The sequence below is a fragment of the Phaenicophaeus curvirostris genome, chromosome 1, assembly GCF_032191515.1.
Source record: "Phaenicophaeus curvirostris isolate KB17595 chromosome 1, BPBGC_Pcur_1.0, whole genome shotgun sequence".
Classification (NCBI taxonomy): domain Eukaryota; kingdom Metazoa; phylum Chordata; class Aves; order Cuculiformes; family Cuculidae; genus Phaenicophaeus; species Phaenicophaeus curvirostris.
This window is the reverse complement of record NC_091392.1, coordinates 138,883,990-138,899,193: the sequence shown is the minus strand read 5'-3', so window position 1 is coordinate 138,899,193 and position 15,204 is coordinate 138,883,990. Positions and strand designations below refer to the sequence as shown.

Here is a 15,204-nt window from a genome sequence, read left to right as displayed (position 1 = left end):
TGTGTCAAGGGTTATTTTCTGCAGAGGACTGACTTGACTCTTGCCAAATAAAACCCGTCAATCTACAACAAAAAATCTGCTCCTAAGAAACTGGGTGCTATGATGACCTTTAGCTTATGTTCGCTTTCACAGACCTTCAAATGCTAGCTACAAATACTTCCTTAGCTCACAAGAGACAGAACGAACTCTGCATATCAGCAGTCACGCCATTCCTTTCAACAGAAATGCCTGTAAGGCTTAAGTATACACATGTATCTGGGAATTATGATCAATGAGCCTGAGCACTGTGTTTATTTTGCTAGAAAGAAAAATCCTTTGGTTCTGTGGATCTAATAAGTCCTTACAGCCCTTTCACAATTATCTAGGTGATTTGCGTTGCCCTCAAACTCTTCTGAGTAGTCTGTGATTCCCTCAAAAATCTTTCTCCTATGTGCAAGAAAAAAAACTATGAATAAACACCCTTCATACTCTTCCCCATGAGGATTCTCCTCTTTGTCCAAGTATGATCAAAAGCCTGAGAAAATGGGAAGCATTACAAGCCCTTCTGCTGTGCCCCAAGTGATGCTTCCCCAGCAGCCTCCAGCCACTACTGCCCTGCACCATGCTTCCCAGCCCAGGCTGGCTCCAGTTCCTATTAGACCCTGAACCAAAATATTCCAGAAAAAGGAGGGGTGGAAGACAGTTTTTTGCCCACCCGCTTGTGCTGAGACAGCTCGAAAAGTGTTGCCAGCAGCACAATCAGACCCAGGAGAGGTGGGAACACAGCATCCAGCAGCACAGGGCACTGGAGGCTTCCCCAAACTGCCATGTGAACGTGTGGGATCATGACCTGGTGTAATGAGGTGCAGCAGCTTTGGGTGGTTTGTTGCATTGATTTTTAAGGAAGAAACATAGAAATGCTAAACTTGGGGAAAAAATACATGATTAGACTACGTTCTCATCAAGCTTATAATATCTTGATACCTTTATCAATTTTTTTAAACAACTTTCTTTTGGAGAAGGGATATACCAATGACAAAACTCTAAGATTCATCTCACAACAGAGCTGACAAATTGCTTTCATCATTGTGTCCAATGACACTTCAGAGAGGCAGGACATAAAATACTCATTTTTGAAAGCCAGAATGCCATATCCAAATACTAGAAAAACAGCACAAGAAAATGATACCTCCAAAATTAAATTTCAAGTTTAAACTCTTATATGCCAACATTCCCTTAAAAGATTTAGTGACTTTGAAAGGTCCCTTTAAAAATCCTCATGCTTAATGTATTTTTAGACAAATATTTTTATGACTACCAGATGAGCAAGTTCCCCGCTGCTTTAGACTGTTCCTATGGAAACAAACCCATTGGCGAACAGGAGTCCTGAACAAGTCTGTACCCTGCTCCTTTTAGCAGGAATAAATCACTGTTTAGAAATCCACAGGTCTCAAGGGCTGATTATGCAGGGCTCAAGTAATTGCAATCAGCAGAGTCTGAATGAAATGAAAATCTGAAGTGTACGAAATAGCTAGAGGCTTACTTACCAAGCACACTTAAATCGCTTTGCATATGGAGAACGGACTCAGGAAATTAATTCTGATTTACAACAAGACAGATGAGGGTCTACATATTTAATCTGTAGATCAGAATCACAGATTTGGTCTGTATGTGTAGGTAGTGCCAATTATAAAGAAGTGATTAAATGATTTGTTAGGAAAGAATAGAAGCAGCACACATACACGTTCCATTGCGCTTAAACTTACTACTACAACTACTAGCCTCTGCAGGAAGATTTCAGAGGCAGAGGAGGGAAAAGACAACAGTTGGTATGAATTAGCTTACATTTTCTGTGGTGATCCAAGTAAACAAGCTGTGGCAAAGACCACTGCAGAGGAGAATTCAGCGCAGAAAGGAGAGGACAGTGATTCAAGCACAGTTTAAGCCTGCCCTTCTACAAACTAGCAGTTCCTCTCAAGATGCCAGATGAGGGGTAAAATCTACAGCACATCCCCATTGCATCGAACATTTTCTTTTATCAGTCAGAGCTGCTCCAAGGGCAGCTCAAGGGCTCCATGATGGAGAGATGCCAGGGGAGTGCAATGCAGTTCTCCAACGCCATGAGAGAAACATGATGATACACTGAGCTTCCACAAGCATTTTCTGTCTAGCATGTTTGAAAAGAAAAGGAGAAGCAGCATGACAGTGTGATGAAGACTGTCTCTGCCATTTCTTGGAAGAGACTTTCTGTGAAGTTATTAAGTGTTCACTGCTAGAAATAGTTCGGAACAGGAAAAACAGATGTGTTAAGACAAAAAACTGTTAGAAACAGGAGCAGTGAAGGAGCACAGAATCAGACTGATTTTTGAGATCCACTCTAAATCTAGTTGCCATGATCTTCCTTCACAACAGCAAGGGTTATTCTGATCACTCAGTACAGCAGGCATCTAAACCTGTGGGATTTCTTTTGCAAGAGTAAATATGAAGTCAGTTTTGTGATCTCTACAGAAGAGGCAAGTGATGGAGGATTTAAAAATGTTTTAATCAATCCTGTGAAAGCTACCATTGCACAAGTAAAGTGCAATGAACCTCAAGAGAAAGTTTCTGCTTAAGTTCTTGGGCATCTCCTGCCAAATACTTAATCCTTACAGGTAAGGATTTCTGGCAAGAGACTATAAGCTTCCTCATGTCACCAGCAGCACCGCACACCCTGGTGATGCATAACCTATATTTGGGAATACCTACTGCTTGTGTGGTCAGACCTTAATGAGTGGCCAAAACCCTCAGACAGATTTTTTTTTATACTGCTAACTACCGTGATTCATCTATTTCTACACTACAGGCAGAAAAACAGGAAGGAAACACTTAGTAAGTCCTCGATTTCGTTCAACATTGGTAATGAGCGTCAAGCAAGCTGTGGGAAGCAGAAAGAAACCAACCTCATTCCACTTGGAGTGGCATTTAATAAACCTAAGCCACTCTGGAAAAACAGAGATATACTCAGGAAGTGGGTGGCACATGGAAGGACTAATTTGTGTTAATTAGAAGTTGTGGAGGAGGAATATTTTGAAGGGGGGGAAGCAGTTTCAGATTTTCAGTGAACAATGTGATAAATACTAATTAGCCAATTATTTCTCTATAGTGGCAAGCAGCTTTCAAAGTAATTTCTTCTGCAACTGTCACACCTCCTGTTAAGTGGCTAAGACGCACCCCACAAAAGCCTCAGACATAACTATTCTGGCAGGACCGGTTTGCCTCTCAGCAGTGGCACTCCTTTCATCTTACATTTGATAAGGGCAAAGGAAGAAGGAGCAAAGGCTTTTCCAAAGAATTTGGGTTATCTAAATGAGACATTTAAACAAAACAAGTGTGAAAGGGTAACATACTTAGGAGAAAGACTAGAAATAGAAAGTATTGCGAACATCCCACCTCAAGATCAATTATATCACTAGGCTGCCTAATCACCCTTTTATTTGCCCTAAGCATAGAATTCTTAAAACTTTATTAAGTACTTTCAGGAAGACCAGCATTCAATGTTATGAGAAGAAGAAAAGACTAAGTGCAGATTATTGGGAGAGAAAAGAGAGGCAGGGAAAAGGAGAGGTAAACACGATCCAGAAGACGGTAGTTAATATCATCTTATTAATTCTACTATGGTAACACCAAACATGAACTAACCTGGAGAGCCATACTCATGTCTTGGTAACCTACAGATCTTCGGCATCACTTCCATTAGGGTCTTCACATACTGAAGAATCGTCCCTTGTAACTAAGAGAAAACAGATGTGTGTAAACACGGCAGTGTTACTGAACTAAGAAATTTTACCAAAAAATTGCATTCAAACTACACATAAATTGAACAAGCTCAAACAATACTGCACTTAATTCTGTCAGTCGTCATCTTCAAAAAGACAACTTTTTCACATCGAAGTCACACTTTCCTTCATATTTCCTGTAGCAAAAGGTGGCTAATGTAGAGTGGTAAAACCGCTAACACCAGAAGGGTAAAACTAGGGAAATCATGTTCTTCTCTTGCAGACTGTCTCTGACTGACTAACTATTTTCCAGATTTTTGTTAAAAAAAGTTGCATTTGAATGTTTTCAAAAGCCACAACAGAAAAATCTTTAGCATTAGGTATGTCTGTAACAGCTTATACTGGCTACTTCAGACATACCAGTTAAGACAGAGTCCCAGCCTACAGTCTTCCTTCCTCCCACTAGACACTTACACCTGTCTCCCCACATCTAAGCATCTGCATCAGTCATCAGCAGGATGCCTCCATCCAGGTCTTTTAACCTCCTTTTCAAATACCCAAGCATTCAATGCTACCTCTAATGAGTTAAGAACATTTACCATTTAAATAATTTTTTTAAAATCCCCCCCAAAAACAACAAAACAACTCTGAACCCCAAATCACAAAAAAAAAATCTGTATTTTCCCCTTTTCTTGGAGATTAGACCATTGTACCCGTTCAGGCAGTCACCAGTCTTTCTAGAATGTCCAAAACATACTTAAAACATTGTGGGAATTACTGTAAAACTGCCGAATGCGTCAAGCGTCTGAAGCGAGATTATGAAAACTACAGCTATCCCCTGATACAGCTGGATTGTTTTAGCAGCCTGCTCCTAACAGGCAACATAGGGAGTAAAAGGCCATTTCTTCAGCCTAAACATAACCACAAGGCATTACAACTCTACACATAGATATTAATATCACAGCAAACAGCCAGCCCCTCAACCTCCTCCTAGTTACAGAAAAGACCCTTTCCAGGCTGTTTGGATAACTTCCTCAACATCTTCAACTCTTTCAAATACGCCTGAAGCTATCCATTGCTAGATCAAGCACAGAGATTAAATATTCCTTGTTATTAAGGTGTCATCTGTCAAAGATGTTATTAATGAAAGCCCTGAAGTTAGGCAAAGCAGAAAGCACACTCCACCTGTTCTCAAAAAATATCAAGAAAGTGAATTTACAGTACAATCTTTAGATTGAAATCAACTAATTTAGAACATTCATACTTTTTCAGAGTTTACCTAGAATCTAACAGTTCTCCACAAATTAAATTCATCTCCAATGTAAAATCCAAGGCTTTCAGAACAGCTTAGGCTACCAAGGCACATCATCTATTGCTTTCACAAGACACCAAGTACTCTCAAACACAGCTTATACTGAATTTCAATGGTAGTAACATTTCAATTAGTTTTATCAGAGATCTTACTTTCACTTTGTTTTTCTTGAGACATTTCCCATCAGAAGGCATTTGGAATAGCAAAAAAAGAAAGACAATTGTCATACCAGGCTCTTGACAACTTTCAGCAATTCCTCCATCACCACAGCAATACCCTGATACCCAAGAAGTCTACAGATGACTTTAAAGTGAGGGGGTCCAACAAAATTCCTGTAGTTGCTGTAGATGCTGGAATATGCCAGATTCAATGCCTAAAATATGAAAACCGATATGATTAATGACAATTTCATCTTACTGCATTTTTACAATAATCTCATTTAAACAGCATTTTAAAGCATATTAAACATAAAACAATAACTTCATACCTCACTCTCTCTCCAAAAAGTTAAAATACAAAGCTTCCCATTTGTAAAGCAGGAAACTCCAACCAAAATCTCTGTATTAGCAAGAAAAACTTGTGAACACTTTTTTTCACCAGGCATCTTCTTTTTACCATTTATAAAGTCATGAACATGTCCTCTTTTGTATTTTTTTGTTTACACAGATGCAAGAGGATAGAAGTAGTCAATGCCAGTATTCATATCCCTGAATTTAAAGCACAGTTTCTATTCCTGTATCATCTATTTTATGTACAAAACATCTTGAAAGAAGTTACTTCAATTTTCAGTTCATAATAGGTGTTTTAAGTCTCTAAGGACTCAACTACAAAAAACCAGCCTTCTGCAGTTACTGCTCTCTGCAACTAATTAATAAGGATCTCTCTTTTTCAAATCCCTCAGCTGTACACAACATCAAAGCAAATCCAAGTCTACGATGCAACTTCATGGAAATTCTTCCAGAATTGTATAAGCAGGATCAGGTGCTTTTGCCACATTAATGACTATTTCTTCAAAGCAAACACAACTGATGCCACATAGGGATTTAGGAACTGCTTGCTGAAGCTGTGGATCAAAGGAGATTTAGCTACCTTAACATCCTCCACTTCTGTAAGTGGGTTGTTCTCCCAATACCCTGAAATTTAATTTTAAAAGGGAATCTTGTCAACTCTTCTTGCAGAAAGTTCTGTTGTGTTTCCTTTTCTTTTCTGCCATTTTCATTCTCTCTAATACATTCATGGAAGAGAGAATATTGTTAGACTTCCAACTCTACATGCATCAGCTGTAACAGAAAATTTTCCTTCACCAATATCCAGGAAGAACATTGACCTTTCCTCCAATGCAGATCCTCCTCCAATTATCCATGCAAGTCAATTACAGATACTGTAATAGATAGTATTGCACAAAGAAACTACTAGGAATCCAAGTCATGAAACCACCAAGCTCCTGAAGGATTTTAGTCTCATAAAAGAAGAGGACTTACAAATCCTCTTTAGAAGAGATTGGGATATAAGATTTATGTTGGAAATCTCTATATAAACACCAGTTTCCAATATGTTTTGAACTGTGGACTTACAAATTTAAAAGTTGTATTCTAGACTGACACATAGCAAATGCAAATTTGGCAACAGGTTAATGCTTCTTGGCCACCTTCTGTGGATGACTTAGATGTATTTCACAAAGCTTCATGGGGCAAAAATTTTTGCATTACGAGAAGAAATACACAAAAGAACAGGCTCGGAAGAGACCACCTAGGTCTTTAGAGAGAGAACAAGAATCATAGAATCACCAGGTTGGAAGAGACCCACCGAACTAGAGATCAAAATCCAACTTTCTGAATCAGGTACCTCCTTGTCCTAAGTGAAAAACCCTGCATATGTTATTAAAACACACATCCACAGACAATGACATAAATTTTATCATGCTTCTACAATCACAGAAAGCTTTAACCAGCAATTTATTTCTGCATTGCGAATACTCAAGAAGTTGCCAGTACTGAAATTCACTTTTTCACGTGCTATATTTTTTACGTGCCTGAAATTCTGATTCTATCTGTGTGAAGAAACTATACAGTAAGACAGCCTGAGCTGCAGAAGGCTGGGTTTGGGGACGCTTTTTGTTTTTCTTATCTTGAGGGTCCTGGTGAACAAGCAGCTGACCACAAGCCTTGTGACAAAGGTGACCAACAGTCAGCAGGGCTGCATCAGGCTGAGCACCACCACCAGGTCAAGGCAGGTGATTCGTCCCCTCTGCTCAGCACTACTGAGGCACATCTGGACTTTCAGGTCCAGTGGTGGGCTCCCCTGCACAGCAGAGAGATGGAAAGACATATGGGACAGTCCAGCAGTGGGCCTCAAAGATGATTAAAGGACTGGAGCATCTTTCCTATGAGGAAAGGCCGAGAGAGCTGGGACTGTTCAGCCTGGAGAAGAGAAGGCTCTAGGGGAATCTCATCCACACGCAGCAGTAACTGACAGAAGGAGTAAAGGTAAAAGAGCAAAATCTGCTCAGCAGTGTCCAGCGTCAGGACAAGGGGCAACGGGCACAACCAGGAATCCTATTTAAACATCAGAAAAAATTTCACTACTGTGAGGGCGGTCAAACAGAGAGTATCTGTCCTCAGAGATGTTCAGCATTCAACTAGACATGGCCCTGAGCAACTTGCTGCAGGTCACCCTGCTCTGGAGGTACCCCGTCCTCAGCTGTACGTCAGTCTGGGAAGCTCTCTGCTCTAAGGACTGTGGGCTTGTGTTGATTCTGTGGAGGAGGACTGTTTCCAAATAGCCAGCCATCTTTTCTGTGTACTTCAACTAAAATAGATACTTGGCTAGTTATTAGACTCCTAATATATGACGCAGTCCTGCTATTAGACTGGAGCTGGCTAAAAGGCTGTACTCCAAACTTATCCCACTAGGCAGGCAGCCTAAAACTCCATCCCTCTAGTACAACGCCTGCATTTGAGTAGCCCTCCACGTACAGAAAGGGGTCTGGGGCATTGATCGGGGAGAGAACTGATGAAACCTTATAAAAACATGTGCAGACAAATGTCCCAATAACACTAAGCATTTGTACAGTTGTGAGATTTCATTCTTTGCTTTTGATGTTTCCAGTCAGTTAAGTCTCAACAAGTAATGCGTCCAAGCTATCTACTTCAGCTACAGTGCAAGAAATTTACTTCAGTAGGTTAAAGCATTTTACCGCTGTGAGGTTAGAGGGAGGGAACTCCTTTTCACAGAGCAGAAATTTGTCATAGAAAAGCAAGCAAACATGATTTCAGTATTTAAAAAAACAATCCTCTCACCAATGCACAAGAAGAAGAAACCAATCCATCTAAAAATATACCTTTATTTAATGTAACCCTCATGGGGAAGTAGCCAAAATGGTCCACCTGTAAATGCTGGATTAGCAGAGATTTATGAACCGTGACAAGGGATGAAGAAACACCATCACACACCACTGTTACCTCCCCCCCCATGATGCACAAAAGCATAAAATGCTTGGGGAAGAAGCCACTAACAAAGGGGAGGATGAGGGTAGAGAGGGAGGGAAGGAAAGAGCGAGTTCATTATTTTTTAAGCTTTTTGCTCCCTTCCCTGCTTAATATTGAGGGGAAAAAAAAAAAGGAGAAAAAGAGTTGCTAGTTGCTGATGTCATCAAAGTGCTAACATTAATCACTCACAGCATCACTGGTACACACACAAGAGCATATAACAGGGATATTCAGGCAGCACATCGTGCGAGGAGAGGCAAGCAAGAGAGGCAAGAAAAGACATTATTTTTTCTCCTGTATGTTCTTTGAAAAGCAAGGACACAGCACCTTTGAACAAGATGTGCTCTTGCATGAATTTAAGTGGAAGAGACAAAGAAACCATGCCACCAGCAGCATCGGAGAAAAAAACTGAAAGCACCAAGCAATGAGAATTCAGTCCAGGGAATCTGAGGGGAAGAAAAAGCAGAGACCAGGTAGGAAATAATTCATGTGAAAAAGGATGCAGAAAATTTAGCGCTCATGTCATTTTCGCAGCAGCATCACTATCTGAAAATTCTGTTCTGAAATTTCTGTCAGGAAGTGACATTAAGTCCTGACTTTATAATCTATAAAGTATCAAATTGCTTTTCCAAACATTTATGTGTCAGTAATTACGTGTCTCCTAATAACTGCTATTTTCCAACAACAGAAATGTAGTATTGCTATTTAATTAAAACCTGAACATTCTACTTACAAAATGCTGTGAATATGAAACTATTGTTTCTAGACTGTGTTAGGAAGTGCTCTACAAAAAAGAAACTATAATTTTAAGCAGCTAAAGAGAAGACAAGCGAGCAAGTAAAAACTTTGATTTTACTAATGCACCCAATTTTAATATCTGCAGAAGTTAGATGACAAAATGTGTCTGTCTAATAAGGTTATTTGATAGCAAATTCACTTTCTTTATACTGTTGCTTTATCATAAAGGGTGCCCTTAGCACATGAATAGAATGGCAGCATCTATCCACATCGGTCATCTCTAAGGTTTTACATTGTAATGAAAATAAACATACATATTTTTGTTCCCACTTGTCAATAAGTATAATTTAGAAGCCTTGAGCAACAATTTTAATACATAAGCAGTCACAGACGTCTTACTATTAGTGTAACTATCAAAATCCCACTAAAATAATATATATTTTGCCAGCCTCATATCTGGAATAAAACACAACAGAAGTATTACTGAATGATTTCAGAGTATGTTATGAGCAAGTCTGATAAGCTTTCTTCATCAGAAGAATTTTTAATAGTCAGTTGTTGCTTAGCCAAGAGATTTAACATCTTAAACTCGATCATAAAAAAAAGTAATTCATTTTTATAATTAAATAATTACTAATGAAACACAGTGTTACTGTTGTGGGTATTAATGTTCATTTAAAAAGTAAGAAATTTTCACAGTGGAAAAAACTTTCATACTAGTGCCACTAGAAACTGACTATTAACCTAAAAGAGAATCAGTTTAAATTGCTGAGGTAGGCTCTTTTTCAAAAGTTACCTTTCACAACAGCAAAAGCAAAAAAATCCACACCAAACAAACAAAAATATACACTGGCTGTTATTAAGGCTTGCTTTATTATAAAATAACAACTTCAATTAAAAGTCTACCAAAGCCGAAGCCAAATTTTTGCCTTGAAAGGAAGACATTCTTTAAAAGAAGCATTTAGAAATTTACAGAAAATAGATGTTGTCCTTACACTATTTACAAATTTTTTAACACAAATTCAGAATCTCAAAGTATTCGCAGGTTTTCGAATGTTCATTTTATTATGAGGAGGAGTGTTAGTTCAGGGCAGCTACATACAATCATTTGGCACAGAAAATAGCATTAGTTATGTTTTTAAAAACACTATTTATCCAAAAGGTATGCTATAGTGAATACCACATTTCACCAACTTGCTTAGCTTAAGAAAGCCTGAAGACTAGCATGAAGATTAGATATTACAATTCTGATGCCACCAATGTACAATCATCACAGCTGCTGCTCTAGCAGTGGCTATGGATGTGCTAATACACTAGCAAAAAATAAAGAATATCAAGGGATGAAAAACTAATGTAAAATGATAATGGAGAGAAAATAATATCTGGCCATGTTTCCATGTACTGTTTTTTTTTTAATTAACCACTATGTGCAAAAATCAAGACTTGTAGATAGTAGAGGAATTTATTCCTCAAAATCCACTCCTACCACCCCTTACTTGCTACTTAACAGAAGAAAATTCATTGCTCACAAAAATAAGCTTTGAGATTACAGAAAACACCGAATTAGTAAAATAAAATGCAAAATACTCACTTTTTTTCCCATAAAGTTTGATTCATAGTATAAATTATGTTCAATATTAAGCTTTTTTCCCTATTAGAAATATTTGTTCTACTAAAAAGAACTCCAGCATTCCTCTGAAGGAGAGAGGCATTTATTAACACACCTGTGTAAATTTCTGATAATTTCTTTTTCCCTGTGGGAGGAGAATATATTTCAGAAGTACAAAGCATATTAATATCTCCCCTTGATAGTCTTGAAGAGGTTTTATTTCCCTTAATGTTACCTATGCACAAATTCCTTAAGACAAAAATATCCTTATTTTAGGGAAGGTCCCAAATACGTGGGCAGCATGTATACCAAAGCTGATATAGAAGCAAAGTTTGAACAGGATGTCAAGGGCCAGCATCCCCTTGGTTCCTTGTCGCAAGCACAGGCATTTGAAAAAAAAAAACAACTGTGAAAACAAGTGGTTCCTCAATTGCAAATCCTGAAAAACACACCATCTCTCATAGAGACAAGATATAACTGGTCACCTGGACAGGCAGCAGCTCCAGTTGAATTTCTATGAGCACATATCTAGCCTTTCACTTGGGAAAAAACACAGTTTAAAACACTCCAAACTTTATGAACTGCCAGCCCTCACTTTGAGGTAGCAGTACTAACAACAAGAGCACAGTTTCCTAACAAACTCCTTTCCTAAATTACAGAGCACTACGATTAAGATCCACACATCTCCAGTGCTGCACCTTCTCAGTTACCTCCCTAGGAAACAGACACCCTCCCTTCCCACAGCAAGATCAGCATCGGGAGTGAAAGAAACTACCTAAGCAACATCTCAATGGGAATAACCGTCCAAAACATCACAGGAAACACGGCAATGGTAATTTGGCCAAAAATGGCCAGTTGTGCTGACAGTTTTTACAGTGTCATGTACCATCCTAACTGGAACAGTATGTTATCGAGTTACTCGAGAAAGAGCTTTCAGAAGGAAGAGAGAGTCCCTGCCAGTCGCTCCTCCTTTGTCGTTGAAAACCTGACTCCGCTGACAACGTACATTGTGTGTGTGACCTGCCAGTCCGCCAACCCCTCCAGTGACCAGTGCAGAGTTTTCAACACGCTGGAACAAGACCCAGCATCTGTGAGCAACACCAAGAAAGAGCTGGCACTAGGCATCTGGCTCACCAGCAGTGTCCTGCTCCTCATCATTGCTGCAATCCTCCTATACGGCTGCTTGCACCTCTTGTGCCGCAAGAGACGTGAGCATTTGCAAGGGCAAAATGGGACCTCCGAACAAGACCACAGGATGGTGTGGACCAAAAGCACAGCACATGTCTCAGAGGAGTTCAGTGGGCAGGGTCAGCTGACGCAGGACATAGAGGGAAAGCATCCAGGTGGCATCCAGTTGGCCACTATCATTGAGAATCCCTCAGCCTGCAAGGAGCCCGTCATGCCGACTTCCAAAAGCCAGGAACGAGCGGCAACAACAGAACAGTGCTCTGCTATAAATTAGAAACCTTTCATCAAGGAGAAGATTTTTACAACACACAACATCCCAACTGCTTCAAACACATCACATGCGTTGTCAGGGCTCACAGTGGGGAGCTCCAACTGTTCACTTGCAGCACTACCAGCTGTACCTCTGTCGTCACGTCCCTTTCCAAAAGCCCATATGCAGCCAGAGGTACCCAGAGGCAGAGGTTCAGATTCCCAAGAAGTGAGCACTTCAGCCACTTCTGTTATTAAAAAATTAAGCATGTAGCAAATAATCAGTTTATCTTTTGAGGGGATTTCTGGGGTTGCTTTTCTTTAGTATAAAACAGCAAGATAGCAGCTCTGTAAGGACACTGCTAATAAGACTAAAGACCTGGGTTATCATATTTTGCACTCCCCTGTACACACCACAAACCACCTTCTGCTCCGCAGGCGAGTGACTCCCTGTAGAGGATAAGTTCAGAGAAGCAACTCCTGGTCCTTCTTTTTCTCTTTCCCTTTCAGTTTTAATGATAAAACTCATTCACCAGCTGTAAATTTCTATCCAACTTCACGGTGTGTTTTGTGTAATGAAGGGGCAAGGAAGTGAAACCACGTCAAAATACTTTTTATTTTTGTAGCAATCAAATCTGCCGATCCTCCCACTCTGCCTTGAGCTTCAGGGCAAAGTGCAAAGGCGCTTCGGACAGAAATCTCTTCACCCTCACAACATGACGCATCTTGTCTGGCTTACGTGTATAAGTCACCCTGTTTTAAATCTCAAGTGCATCTGTGTTCCTAAAAACATAATAAATCTTAGTATCGCTGTATAGTCTGGTATGTCTGAAAAAAAAGATACACTGTGATTGAAGGCATTTTAAAATTCTGAACATGCGCATAAAGTCAGCTCTTGTTGATGCAGCTCAGTTGTACCAGTAATGGCCAGGGAACTGCTGGCTGGGCAGTTGCCATCCCTTTTCATCATGCCCTGGAAGCCAAGGTGATGTACAATTTTGGCAAGAGAGCACCCGCTCAATATTTCACAGCAGGCAATGGGTCTTTTCTCTTACCATATTTTGACAACATTTCCCACAGCTTGTGAAAGACGTCAGCTCCCATATTGCTAGGAAGACAGGAGCTGGCATAAGTTTCATGTGTCACCTTTAATTTTTCCTTCTAGGATAGGTATGACATGCAGAAACACACGCTGAATAGGGGAGCACGTTACTTTTAAAACACTCCAAAATGTGGTTTTACTGTGTTAAGTTAGCACTAATGTTCTCCATCACCTACATAGCATTTCCTCCAGCTGACACGTTTCTCTTTGTCTTAACACACCAGCCTTAAATAAACTGTGAAGAAGACAACAATTTTCTGCTGTTTCAAATGAAGGTGCTTCACGAAACAAGCACTGAAAAACTGTCTTCAGAGGATGAAGCCCATATTACAAGTTTACTGCCAAAAAGGGGCAGCTAGGTAGCAAGGACAAGAAAAAAATTATTTTAAATGTTCTTGTAATCAATTTAACAGTAACACTTTTCTCACTAGGATTTCATCAAAGAAAGAAAAGATGATTTTAGTTTAGTGGAACCAAGAGACATATTCTCATCTCTGCCAACTTCTTGAGCCCTTGACCTGTTTACTTTTTTGCATCTCTGTTTCTTTATGTGGGTTTTAAGGCAGCTCAATACATATACTTACACACATGTTAAACACACATATATATAAAGTACACTGAGAACAAGGAGCAGTTCAGTCCTCAAGCAGTTTTGAGGCAATTCACCTACTGAATTTTAATATTTATACACAAAAAGACATATGTGTATGTCAGATTGAGAAAGCAGGGAGTTACCACGGAAGCGCTGCCAGGAATAGGATTTCCCTCATCTAAATATAAAACCATTCCACCCAAGGAGTTTACTATGCACTACTTAGATAAACATCTACATTGCCTCATGAGCAATGGACATTTCATACCTGCTGCAAATAAGCAACGCTCAGGGACTGTCATCCGACTTCTGCACTAGTTTTGAAGAACTCGCGTCATCACACACTATCACAGAGCTACAAGACTCTCTGTCTCTTGCATAGAAAGTTTTATTACAGATTTATTTAGGTTCACTGTGGCAGTCCTGTATTTTGGTAGTTCACTGTCCAGTTTTAACAGTGATTTAGTAAGAGCAAAACATTCCAAGTGATTACTAAACTGATAACAAGATGCATCATAGTGCAAAGTGATACTGATTTGTGCACCAACAGCAGGTAAGAAACCATTATATTCACATTGAGAAATATTTTCCAAAGGGGTCCTTTTTCACAGAACAAATAAGTTAGCATCTACAAAATGCAGAAGACATACAAACATGAAAATCTTCGGAAAATGCTGCACGAGCCAGAAAGGAAGCTCTTAAATTCTGGTCTGCACAATCTCTATTAAACCATGTACTTCATTAATGTGCAAAGCTAATTTCAAATCCCCATAAGAGTCTCTTTCTTATATGTACATTATTAAGTATTTTATTCACCCAGCTCATTCGAATCTGCTAATATTCATTTCATTAACGCTACACACAGTTCATCTGAGCAAAAGGATTGCAATGACCATGCCCAATGAGCTTTTAAAACATTCCAGCTCACTTAAAAGGCTAATGAACTTTTGCAGATTGGCTCCTTCCCACCTGACAGCTCTGCTCCCATATCAGCAGGAGAAGCAAGTTGTATCTGGGGATTTCCGTTTAACTGGATGAAGATACTGCCCAAAAAACTTTAAATACAACAGAGAACATGGACACAACTGTATATCCTAAGCATCAATACACACTATTATAGGCCAAATGCTTTGATTAATTTAGAAATATCTGAGAATATGTGAACACACTGAGATCAAAACTAAAAATTTCC

The 15,204-nt window shown here is 39.4% G+C and overlaps 2 protein-coding genes across 5 annotated transcripts in view; one reads left to right on the top strand and one right to left on the bottom strand.

Annotated features, from left to right (window-relative positions):
- CYFIP1 (cytoplasmic FMR1 interacting protein 1) overlaps positions 1-15,204 on the bottom strand; it is a 77,308-nt gene that overhangs the window by 13,433 nt on the left and 48,671 nt on the right. For all 4 annotated transcript variants that reach the window (XM_069876006.1, XM_069875998.1, XM_069875989.1 and 1 more), the window contains exons 24-25: positions 5,276-5,419; positions 3,658-3,748 (exon numbers count right to left, since the gene is read on the bottom strand). In XM_069876006.1, the coding sequence (XP_069732107.1) occupies positions 3,658-3,748; positions 5,276-5,419 (235 nt within the window). The remainder of the gene's footprint in view (positions 1-3,657; positions 3,749-5,275; positions 5,420-15,204) is intronic.
- Positions 8,721-13,016, top strand: LOC138730734 (fibronectin type III domain-containing protein 9-like). The gene is made up of 2 exons (XM_069876210.1): positions 8,721-9,007; positions 11,541-13,016. The coding sequence occupies exon 2, from the start codon at positions 11,672-11,674 to the stop codon at positions 12,341-12,343; it is 672 nt and encodes a 223-aa protein (XP_069732311.1). The 5' UTR covers positions 8,721-9,007; positions 11,541-11,671; the 3' UTR covers positions 12,344-13,016.